Consider the following 12,396-nt stretch of genomic DNA (forward strand, 5'->3'; position numbering starts at 1 on the left):
AGTCTCCGACCTCGAATTCTTTAAACCTTTTCTTTTGATCAGCAATTAATTTGTAATTGGCGTTGCTTTGTTCAATTTTCATTTTAATTTCTTTATGCAATTCCTGTATGTGGGATGCAAATGCAGATGCTGACTCTGACACTCTAAACCTAGGACTCATGGGAAGCAAGTCTATGGGTTGTCGGGGTAGGTATCCATACACGATTTCAGCGTTCTATTGACGGAGTTGTTGTAAGAAAATTCAGCAATAGGAAGCTTGGAATCCCAATCTCGTATATTCTCCCCTACCAAAGTCCTTAGAAGATTTCCTAAACTCCTATTAACCACTTCCGTTTGTCCATCGGTTTGGGGGTGGAAGGCTGTGGAAAACTGGAGTTTTGTGCCCATTTTGTGCCATAAGGTTTTCCAAAAGTAGCTAGTAAAATTGACATCCCTATCGGAAACGATGGTTTTGGGTAATCCATGTAGTCTAACAATCTCATCAAAATAGAGTTTAGCAATGCGGGAGGCGTCAAAAGTCTTAGTGCAAGGGAGGAAATGGGCCATCTTAGAAAAACGGTCAACAACTACACAAATCGAATCATGCTTTCTTACAGTCTTTGGTAAACCAAGAACAAAATCCATACTCACATCCTTCCATGGACAATTAGGTACGGGTAGGGGGGTGTAGTCTCGTATTATGTTTGGGTTGCTTAGCGAGTTGGTAGGTGTGGCATCTCCTAAGAAGTCGACTAACGTCATGCTTTAAACTAGGCCAAAAGAATCGATTTTCTAAAGCAGCTATGGTCTTGGCTTGACCAAAGTGACCTGCTAACCCTCCTGCATGTAATTCCCAAACAAGGAATTCTCGTAGTGACGTTTTGGGAATATAGAGTTTTTGTGATTTAAATAAATATTCATCTTCCAACACGAAATCTCCAATAACTCGTTCATCACCAGTGGTAAGTGCAGAATAGGTTTCTCTAAAATCGGGGCATTCTGGGTAGTCTTCTTTGAGTCGTTCGAAACCTATTACTTCAGTAGTCATCTCCCTAGTAATCATCATTCGACGGCTTAAGGCATCAGCAGCCTTATTTTCAGATCCTGCTTTGTGTCTAATGGTATACGTGTATTCTTGCAGGAATTCAACCAAACGGCCATGCCGAGCATTGAGTTTCTTTTGAGAATTAATGTACCGCAAAGCCTCATGATCCGAAAAGATAACAAATTCTTGTGGTAGAAGGTAGTGACGCCAATACCTAAGGGATTGAATGATGGCGTAAAATTCCTTGTCGTAGGTGGAGTACCGTTGTCTAATGTCATCCAGTTTCTCACTAAAGTAAGCGACTGGGTGTCCTTCTTGCGACAGGACTCCACCTATACCAATTCCCGACGCATCACAAGTCACCTCAAAAACTTTAGAAAAATCAGGTAATCTTATTACAGGGGCTTCCATCATTCGCTTCTTAATCTCCTCGAAAGCTCTAGTTGCAGCCATGGTCCAAAGAAACTCTCCTTTCTTTAGGCAGTCTGTTATTGGCGCTACTATGGTGCTAAAATTTCGAATAAACCTCCGATAAAATGTGGTCAATCCGTGGAAACTCCTAACATCTCTAATATTCTTGGGTTTTGGCCACTCATTTATAGCTCGCACCTTTTCGGGGTCAGCAGATATGCCCTGGGAAGATATGATAAATCCAAGGAATGTCACTTGATTTGTGAGGAAAGAGCACTTCTTGGGATTGGCATACATCTGTTACCTTTTTAAAATCTCACAAACTTGTCTTAGATGGTTCAAATGTTGTTCCACTGAATGACTGTAGATTAAAATATCATCAAAGTATACTACAACAAACTTTCCAAGGAAAGGCCTAAGGATATGAGTCATCATTCTCATGAAAGTACTTGGGGCGTTGCTTAATCCAAAAGGCATTACATTCCACTCGTATAACCTATCTTTAGTTTTAAATGCCGTCTTCCACTCGTCCCCGGGGCGGATTCTAATTTGGTGATAGCCGTTCTTAAGATCGATCTTAAAAAACAGCGTGGCTCCGGTCATCATGTCCAACATGTCATCTAACCGAGGGATTGGGAAGCGGTACTTGACGGTGATTTTGTTGATAGCACGGCTATCAACGCACATTCTCTACGTCCCATCCTTCTTAGGGGTAAGAAGGGCAGGAACTGCACACGGGCTAAGACTCTCCTTAATGAACCCTCGTTGTAACAACTCATCCACTTGTCTCTTGAGCTCCTCATGTTCAGTTGGGTTCATTCGATAATGGGGTAGGTTTGGTAAGGACGCTCCAGGCACTAGGTCTATGGCATGTTGAATGTCCCGTAGAGGTGGCAGTTGGTTGGGCAAATCTTCAGGAAAGACGTCAGAAAAAGTCTCCAACAGTGGTTTTACTTCCTCAGGGATTGGCTCTTCTTGATCTACACTTACTTCCTGGGCTACTAGCGCGTAAAGAGGGGCTCCCGACTCCAGTTCCATACCTAGGTCCTTAGCAGTTATCAAGTTCATGCCCGTGTTGGGTTTCAGAGAGTTGGGCTTAACTTCTTCCTTGGTAGACTTAGATTGAGTGGGTAACAGCTTAATCTTCTTGCCCTCGTATTCAAACACACAGGTGTTTGATCGGCCATAAATGTGTACATCATTGTCGAACAACCAAGGGCGGCCAAGGATGATTTGACCCACATCCATCGTCAAAATATCGCACCAGATTTTCTCTTTGTATCCAACGAACTCAATAGGAACAAGACTCCTATCTTTTACCTCAAAGGTGGTTGAGTTGATCCAAGCAACTTTGTAGGGGTTCGGGTGTGGCGTGGTCCTCAATTGAAGCTTCGAGATCATAGTAGAAGATACAGCGTTAATGCAACTTCCACTGTCAATTATGACCTTACAATTTTTGTCTCCTATTTTAGTGAAAGTGTAGAAGATCGAGATTCTTTGCCAGTCGTCGCTAGGTTTAGGTTGGGAAAAGGCACACCTAACAATTTGCAGATCCAAGCGGTTCATTTTTTGGAGGCAGTGAACAACAGCAGTATCCTCCTCGTCGAAAAATTCCTCATCGTCGTCCATATGGTGGACCAAGTTAGTTTCAGGTTCATCCGCTTCCTCCGTCACTTCCTCAATTATTGTGACCTTAAACGGGCTGGAGCACTGAGAAGCAATGTGTCCGTACCTATGGCATCTAAAACACTTAGTGCTGGCAGTGGGTTTGGGTGTCTCCCGTTCAGGTGTTTTCCCTTTATTGTCTGATCGAGGTTGGGCTTGGCTAGGGGAAGGCCGACTACCCGAGGGTCCAGTGGGTTTGTTGTAAGGTTGGCTAGAAAAAGACTTGAAGGGGCTGGGTCTAGAGTCTTGAGTCCTAGTGGCGTGGCTCCTAGACTCTTCCAAGTCTAGCACAAGACTACAGGCAGCTTCATACGTACTTACTCCTCTAGCAAAGAGTTCATTCCTAAGATCTTCCCTCAATCCAGCTCTGAACATTGACAGGAGTTGTGTAGGAGTGGTGGTCTCTTCCCCGTTAGAACGAATCAAGAAATAATCAATGGTTGATATGTATTCCTTAACAGTTTTACTTCTTTGAGTTAACCTATTCCAACGATCTAGCAGTCTAGGGTAGTATGAGGGGGGAAAATATTTCCGTTTCAACTCTTGTTTCATTATTCCCCAATCAGCGATAGGGTATTCTCCTCGAGTCTCCCTCATGTGTTCGATGTTCGTCTAGTACTGGTTGGCTCTACCAGTCAACTTCATCTCAGCAAATCTAACTTTCTTCTCTTCCGAAATGTTATACCATTTGAAGTAACTGTCTCATTAGTATATAAAAAATTTGATCATTTTATGTTTACGCAATCTTTTGATTTTGAGGCTTACGCCTCAAAACGCCTTGAGGCTTACAGCCTCGCCTTACGAATGAAAAACGCCTCAATACCCGAATACGCAATTTTAAACACTGCCTAGCGGTTCTTGATGGGGTCGGTGAGTGGGTCGGTAGTAGTCTCTAGGAGGTCCGTATTCAGTTCGGGCATCTTCGCCATAAGCTGATTGGGGTCTAGATGGGGCATAGATGGTCGAGTGTCCTGCCCTTTCGATGTTGTCTAGTCTTTCCCCCGTATGACGTTTGAGCTCCGCTACACTCGTTTGGGTGTCCCTAATTTGTTGTGACATTGAACCCAACTGACTCACAATCATGTCCAAGGTGGCTTGCATATGAGTGGGATCCATGGTTGGATGATTGGGGTGACTAGTGAGACTTTCTAAGTCCAGGGCAGCAGCTAAACCTACTGTAAAACTTGCTGAAAATGTAACTACAGCAGCTGGAAAGTCTAGGGCAGCAAGCACAGAAAAGGGAAAAGTTACCCAAGTGTTTTGGTAAGGTTCCGGGGTCTTGCCAACACCTAAACAATGACTCTAGGCTCGCTAACGGATGCTTAACAGTTGCAGGAAATAGTAGACAGCAAATTAACACTATCTAGAACTCACTCTAGGGGCTAAATTAAGTGCAAAAAATAGAGGACAGCAAAAGTCTAAGTGGCCTAGACTATTATGAAAGTGAATGTAAAGATGGCTGCACTTAAACACTTAAATATGAACATGTAACATGAAAATTCTACTGCAGGAATATCAGGACAATAAAAGAAAACAACAAATAAAACTAATTTAGATGATGCTATGCATGCAACAACTAAAGACAAGCTAAAGGAGACTCCTAGGATGCATCTAGCATGATCAAAGCATGCTAGCCATGCTCTGATACCAAATGATGTGAATCAATGTAGGAATTGCTTTTGGAAAATAGCATGAAAATTATTCAAAGCGTTGTCAAAACAAATTTTATTACCAATAAAATAAAGGATTAAATCGTTCTAGGTAATTAACTTGCTTAGGCGAAGATTTGCTTTGAGATAATCAAACAATTCATAACACTCCCAAAAATAAAAGATCTACTTAAATGCTCATAACAAAAATCCCACAATTAATAATAAAGAAGTTCACCTTGAGTACCCTTTCTCTTCTCTCTCTCGTCAGTTCGGCTCTTAGGTTTTTTAGCGGAGAAGAGAAAAGAACCATGCGAGGATGAAGAGCACCACTAACGATGAAGGGGACGAAAGACTTTGGCTTGCAGAAAGGTGTTCACCGGAGAACGGTTCGGTGGCGGATGGCGTCAATAGAATCGTCCAAGCTGTAGCACGAAATTGTCGGTCGAAAATACTTGCGAGGATCGGGACTGACTCGCTCCAAATACTCTTCGATTTGTGGCGTTTCGTCTTCAAACTCCTACGTCGAATGCAAGGAGAGCGTAGGATATCGATGCTCCCGTCGGCGTGGAAAACTACCCCCACTCAAGCTCCGGATCCTCCATTCAACATTGAGGCAAGGCGGGAAGGGAACAAGGGAGGGGTTCGGCCAAGGGCCTTGAGGAGGGAGTAAGAGAAAAAATCTGAATTTTTGAATTTTTCAGAATTTCCTAGCTTTGAAAAGAGAGGTTATTTCCAACATTTAAATCTCCTTCAATCAATTAAAAGGGGCAAGCCTATTAAGGGGATAAATTAAGGGGGTATTAGTAGATGATGAGGTTTGCGCAAAGGAGAGAAAACGGCTAGGTGTGCAGGAGCCGGCCAATAGCAAGGGAAAAAGAGGAAGTTTTGGCTTTAATTAGTGGGCCCATGCATCAAATAGGAAATCTGATTTTAACTTTCAGATTTTATTTAATTAGGGAGATTGAAAATTTGAATTTTAAATGCGAAATGAGTTAATTCAATTAATATCATTCCCTAAAGAATGGGTTACTTTAGGAAAGAATAAATGATGAATAATTTTGGTGAGAATTCAAAATCCAGGAAAAGACTGGACGGCGGGATCTCCCCAGGGAAGAGGCGGACCGGCCTGCTGGCTGTGGCGAGCTGGCGTGGGCCAGCGGTGGCACAGCAGGCGGCAAGGGAGGCGGGTGCAGGGAGTTTTGCGGTATTGGCGGCAAGGGAGGAAGGGGTTAAGGCGGGTTCAAGCAGGGAAATCGGTGGTTCAGGAGGAATTTTCTTGGCAGGGTCGGCTGCAGAGAGAATATTAGAGAGAGAGGAGGGGGTGTCGAGGATTGAGTGGAATGGAGTGGCGCAGGAAGAGAAAACATATGAAACAAAACAATATAACCAAGAGCTCACCGTAGTGGGCTGTTGGTGTAATTCGGTGGGAGCTCTCTCCATAGCTCCTTTTTTCTCTCAAGCTCTCAAGCAAGAAAGAGACAAAGGCAAATCTCAGAATTTTATTAATCAAGCATTACCCTCATACAATAAGAGGAGATCCCTTTATAAAGATCTCAAAGCATGAAAAGAAGAAAAAAAAAGACTCACATGCCCATTTGGCTACAACAAACACTACGCCTTCATAAGGGCGAAATCGTCACTAGTACATGAAATAAAAGATACATGAAATAAAAGATACATAAAATAAAATAACATAAAAAATACATGACAACATCAAAAATATAAACTCCCGATCGTAGCCGTCGTTCTACGATTCCTTCGCCGATAAACATGCCTAAAATGTCTGTCGATGACCTCATCACTTGAACTCTTCCAAAAATTGACAGATATTGCAAGTCACCCTCCTTGGGCTTCTCCTCTCATGAACTCACTCAGAGATCAAACAAGAACAACTCTTTTTCATTCAATAATTCATCATCCATTATAATGCATGAGGCCTCCTTTAAATAGGCCAAGATAGAATAAAACTAAAATGACACAAATGGCTCTCAGGGCTAATTAAGTGACTCAATGCCCACAGGTACAAACTAGAAAAAAAAAAACAAGCATAAATAAAATACAAGTAAATCAGAAATAAAGGCTCTGGATTGTAGCCGTCGATCTGCGTCTCCGGCGATGGTACACGTGTCGAAATCTGATGTCCTCATCATTTAGTATTTCTCATTTTTTGGGATACCCAAACCCAGTTTCCTTTTTCTTGTTTCTGTATTATTAGTTTACTTTGCTAGTTTTTTTTTAATCTTCTAATGTTGATGAATCAATTTATTTTTAGAATATATTCTATTTGTAGAGATTTGAAAAAGAACTATCTTGTTGAAAGGTTATGTGTCTATGTGTTGATGTATCTATGTAGTTTGTATGTATTATCCTAATCTATTATCATGTTTTCATTTGAATCATTATAGTCTCATGATATCAAATGTTGTATTTCTTATTGTCTTTTTGGATTAAGCTGAAACTTTGCATACAACTCAACTTGTTTGAGTTACATATAGTAGACCGAAATCTTAATATTACAAAATTGCTTCCCAGTTCTTGTTATGTTGCAGCATTAACGCTCAATTACCAGTTTGTTCAAGCTAAATATGATTAGTGTAATCTTTTTATTAAACCGCAATCTTAGGCATCGTTTGGGACGGCTTTCTTACTACTTCTTAAAGTAGTTTTCTAGTAAAAAAATATATTTTTTTTTAATCTAAAAAACTGTTTTAAGAAGTAGTAAGAAAGCCGTCCCAAATGAACCCTTAGTAGTGTTCTTTGCTATTAAGGAAATACCTGTAGTTCTGTGCAATGGCAGCAAAGGCACTGGTACAAAATGCCTTGTATTCTTTGTACAAGGTATGAAAGATCTTGTGGCCTTGCGTAGCCCCCTTGAAAATCTCTGGTTTGTTGTGGAAGGAGACAGGGATTGAGGATGTAGGAATATAATGAGAGTTTCCAATATTTTTAACAAAAGGGTTTTTTTTAAAAGGTCATAATAAAAATTTTGGCATGTTTTTTAAATCGTTAGCAGCGTTGCCAAATATTTTGTATTTAATGCTATAAAGTGAAATTTTTTCATTTATTTTCTTTGTCTATAATTTGAAAAACTTGGATCATCTTTCCATTGATTGTTTTAATGACATGTTGCTGTGCTGTGCTTGATGCTTTCCATTGGGCTTCTACTACTAGCTAAATTTGTTGCTTTATATTGCTTTATTCACATGTGGTTTATTTATAGTAAGCCTTTTTCTCCTTATTGATAAGATAACTCTTACAATCCTTTATCACTTTATGAGGAAATAATGCGACTTTTAGCACCAAGGAGATCTAATTAATCTTGCATATCATCAAAGCAGCTTTAGAAATATGGGCCATTTCTGTTCACGTTACATACGCTAGTATGCAGATATGTGGTTACAATATATGTATATATATTGCTCCCTACCCGAATTTATGCAATGCTTACAGTTCTTTCGTTGAAACTGCTCTTGAGTTGCACCTTCCAGATATTTGTAGAAGACCATCCTGACTAGTTTTTCCATGGCTCTTTAGAGTTTGCTTGTTTTCTGCTCAAACTTACCTTTCTAATATCTAAAACTGGTTTTACAAACAAGGACTCGGGTTATTTACAAGTAATAATTTTCATTTTTTAAACTCTTGAAGCTTCCTTGCAGAAGTTTTCAATTGTCATTGCGATCTTGTTAAGTCTCTAATTTTATTTTGGATTCTTTGCAATTTTTTTTTATAAAACTTTAATGTTTGATATTATGATGTGCTGTGGTAGCTATTGAATTTTTATATGCGATTGAGAAGAGTGTTATTTTGCAAGGTTTTTGGAAGTTGCTGAGCTATTGAATGTCTGTTGGTTGGAGATCCAAGGCAAGATTAACTGTAGGATGCTTTTCAAACGGACCAACTATTCAGCTTATCTTATATTCAAATTATCAAATAGTGCAAGTGGCTTCAGGTTTCCTTTGCAGGAGGTGTCGGTCGCCATAGGAGCCCATGTCTCAAAGTTCTCGGTTCGCTTGATGGAAGAACAAGAATTTTCCAGGCTTCGGCCAATTTTGCGTCGGCCTAGAATTATGTTGAATATCTTACATCATGCGAATTTACCACAAGAGCCCCAAGAAGATTTACGGGAGCCTCTGAATGATCCACCAGTCGAGCACCAGATGTGCCCGACGATGCCGATGAACCTCAGCATGATCAATTGCCATACCCAAATGAACAAGCACGGAGGGATCGTGGAATGGTTCTAAAACCTCAAACAAGGCAGGATGGGTGGATGGAAATTTTGCTGGGGGAGTTCTATAATGAAGAAGGGGATGATGGGGATGTTGCTATGTCATTTTTGGCCAAAGGTGGGAACTGGAAGAATGGCCTCATTGTGCAGGGAATCGAGATTAGGCCTAAGAAGTAAGAAATCACATCATGGGAAGCTAGATACTCTTTGCATTATCGTTCATGTTTGGTATTTCAGTTGTACAGAATTCTAATAATTTTGAATTGTGCTTTTGATTGTTTTCATGAGATCAGCTTCGCTTTGTTTCTAATTGTTCTGCATAACATTATATATTTACTTAGTAGTGTAACAAAATTATAATATCCAGAAAGTTTTGTTAAATTGGTCCATTATGTGATTGTTGAATTCACAGATGTTTGGGAGATGGGAACAGTTCAATCCCAGTCTCTGACTTCCAAGATTAGTATCTTGATTGCTAAATTTCTTATTCAACCTCTCCTAATAAAGCTTTTCTATTTCTTCCTGGTTCGTTGGTGTTTAATTTGATCCACATTTTATTCACTACCAATTTGTATTATTTATTTATTTAACCTTACTTGATTATGGAAATTAAGTGTCTATTGTTTTCTTTTGAATTAGCAAAGCGAGGAGGATAAATTGAGGCAGTTTTAGAGCGAGTGAAAATAGCTTCCTCCTAAATTAGAGTATTTTGAAGTCTCTAATTCGAATGTCATCACTTTTGGAATTAGTGGCAGAGCCAGAATTTTTTATTATGATATATTAAAGTTTTAAAAAATAAAATTATTATTCAGACTTTTTTGAGATTATGTATTTACTTTCATTTTCTAAAACATTTATTTTTTTAATGAAATATATGATCAAAATTAACATAGACAAAGTGAAAGAATCTCATAGTTACCATGTACTAAGATTTGCTATATATTTTATATTTTATTTTTTATAGATTGATATGTGACGCCGTGGATATTGCTTGGTTTATCCTCATGGATTCAACATAGCGTGCTTTATTGACAGCGTACCTTAATGGTACAGTAGTTTCATGCAAGCCGTAAATCTCAATGACATATGCCAGAGAGTTTGAATCGAGTTTTATTGACAGTTGGCCTCAACGGTACAGTAATTTCTTTATCAACTTTTATGGGTGGTTCTTCTAAAGATCTTGTAATTTTTTAATCAATGGAATGGTTCAAAAAGCCCGAAACAATTGGTAATATAAGATTCAATAAGAAGCATTATCGGTCTATCATCCATGAATATGGTGTTTTGCTGAATTTCTCCAGAGTGGAATAAATTTGTCTATCGTTGTGTACAAAAGGTGTTCAATTCTGTGGAGACTATCTAATCAATGCAAGCAATGTAAGCCATTATACTCATCAATTTCTTTGATTTTAGAATTTCTTTGTATTGTGAGCATATTTGACTGTTGATGTGGTTTCTCATTGACATTGTTGGATACATCAATACAAAGAATATTGCATATATAAATGCCAAGAGGCTTAGAATTTTTATAATAAAGGCTGGTTCATACGAGCTTAGAATTTTTATAATAAAGGCTGGTTCATACGAGAATATAATTTTTGTAAAAAGATACACGCTCAGACATTTAATTGGACACTTACAAAACATAGATAATTGAAGCATTTCAAACTTTTGTTTCAGTTGTATGATACTTTATGGATAATTCTGCTAGATTGCAGAAGAAGTTGTGGATATTCTTGTAAGAGAGAGAGAGATAAAGATGAAAATGATGGAATTAATTCTCGTAGAAGAAGTTACGGAGATTCTTGCAAGAGAGATAAAGATGAAAACGACGGAAAAGATTGATAGTGTTACTAAGGTATTGAATGATGGTTATACATGAGTATATTATTTCCTTATTATAATTATGACCCATTGATTCATACAGGAGTTCACTATCATGCAAGAGAAATTCAATTGCAGAATTGGAGCTTCAGAACATATATCAGACTCCTCAAAATATGATGACTCAATCTCGGCTCAGAAATTCCATTGTTATTCAGGATATAATCTAAGAGGAATGAAATTTTCTTTTATCTTTTTTTTTCCTTGTAGAACATAATGGGAGAGGCTCAAGTATGAACCCACTGGAAAATAAATAAAATTAGTGTACAAAATTAATGGGTGAAAAATGAGTACATTATTCCAAAATATTTTATGCAAATAGGAATGAAAAAAATAAATTTAGTAGTGAAAAAAAAGCTTCTAAAAAAGGTAGGATAAAGCTATTGATTAAAAAGACAATGATGATATGAAATCGGTTTGTTGATTTAGTATAGGATGAATTTCTTTGGGTTGTTGCTTAGCTTTTTTAGGCCATAGACGATCAAGAATATTTCAAATATGTGTGATTTTTAGATTGAATCGATGACAACTTAAATTAAATTTGTTTAGTCATGATAGTTTTATTTTATTATTATATTTTTTTAATTTTGCACAATACATTTTTATTATAAATAAATTGAGTTTTTTTAATATTTATTTAAAAAATTTAAATAAAATGATATTATTTATAAAAAATTTTATATATTTTTATTCACATACATTTTGTGCACATACAGATAAATATTAATAATTATAATATTTACATTAATAAATTTAAAAATATTTTTGTATTTTAATAATGATTTATATAATTTAAAATATTTATAATATTAATTTTATTATGTGAATTTAATACAAGTATAATAAAATTAATAAATTTAAATTTCAAAAAGAAAGTATTTCTACTCGTAGGTCGGTTGCGGTTATATCCGTACCATTCCAGAATCCGCGGCAAGAAGGCCCTGAGGGGCTGTTTGGCAAGAAGTGGGATTTAACTTTAGTGGGATTTAATAAATCCTGTAAATCTGATATGTGTTAAATCCTGAAAACTGTTTGGTATGCCAAATATTAAATCCTGTTAAATTTTGAGAAAACTATTTGGTAACATTTTTTCATATTATAGTAGTTAGGATTTAAATGTGAAGAAGATAATTATAACGTAAAAAATAAATTTATAATTAAAAATAAAAAAATTAATGTGTTATAATTTAATAATAAGTTAAGTACAAATTACTCATTAATTATTATTTACACAATTAATTATATATTTAAAATAGATATATTAAGTTATATTAATTAATCTAATTATATTAATATTTTAATTACTAATTATAACAATTAAGTTAAATTAGATAATTAATTGATGCACTAATTATTTCAATTAATTATTAACTAATTAGCTTAATTTATTAATAATTTTAAATTATATTTAATTAAGTTAATCAAATAATAATTTTTTTAGAGGCGTCTTTTTTTTGAAGTATAATTAGTTACGACATTTGATCAGAAGCAAGAACAGGAGCTCGCTGGCGGCTGTGAAGGTAATCTTTCTC

At 37.0% G+C, this 12,396-nt stretch overlaps 3 protein-coding genes across 4 annotated transcripts in view; 2 read left to right on the plus strand and 1 right to left on the minus strand.

The window, feature by feature from the left end:
• Nucleotides 1–2,125: 2,125 nt before the first annotated feature.
• LOC110112833 lies at nucleotides 2,126–3,697 on the minus strand. The gene has a single exon (XM_020845179.1). It carries the CDS (start codon nucleotides 3,695–3,697, stop codon nucleotides 2,126–2,128), a length of 1,572 nt encoding a protein of 523 aa, XP_020700838.1.
• Nucleotides 3,698–8,127: 4,430 nt separating this feature from the next.
• Nucleotides 8,128–9,138, plus strand: LOC114578436. Of its 2 annotated transcripts, none has more exons than XM_028691613.1 (2): nucleotides 8,128–8,159; nucleotides 8,564–9,138. In XM_028691613.1, exons 1-2 carry the CDS (start codon nucleotides 8,143–8,145, stop codon nucleotides 8,994–8,996), a joined length of 450 nt encoding a protein of 149 aa, XP_028547446.1. In that variant the 5' UTR covers nucleotides 8,128–8,142; the 3' UTR covers nucleotides 8,997–9,138. The 2 variants fall into 2 exon arrangements, 1 of the variants encoding a protein (XP_028547446.1); XR_003699462.1 differs by lacking the exon at nucleotides 8,128–8,159 and adding an exon at nucleotides 8,167–8,366 and having other exon boundaries at nucleotides 8,564–8,726.
• The window catches only part of LOC110112850, a 33,712-nt gene continuing 30,338 nt past the window's right edge, over nucleotides 9,023–12,396 (plus strand). Inside the window, exons 1-4 of the mRNA XM_028691622.1 lie at nucleotides 9,023–9,153; nucleotides 9,274–9,292; nucleotides 10,692–10,838; nucleotides 12,351–12,384. Of these exons, the coding sequence (XP_028547455.1) occupies nucleotides 9,023–9,153; nucleotides 9,274–9,292; nucleotides 10,692–10,838; nucleotides 12,351–12,384 (331 nt within the window). The remainder of the gene's footprint in view (nucleotides 9,154–9,273; nucleotides 9,293–10,691; nucleotides 10,839–12,350; nucleotides 12,385–12,396) is intronic.

The sequence above is a fragment of the Dendrobium catenatum genome, unplaced genomic scaffold (genome assembly GCF_001605985.2).
Source record: "Dendrobium catenatum unplaced genomic scaffold, ASM160598v2 original_scaffold_27042, whole genome shotgun sequence".
Classification (NCBI taxonomy): Eukaryota; Viridiplantae; Streptophyta; class Magnoliopsida; order Asparagales; family Orchidaceae; genus Dendrobium; species Dendrobium catenatum.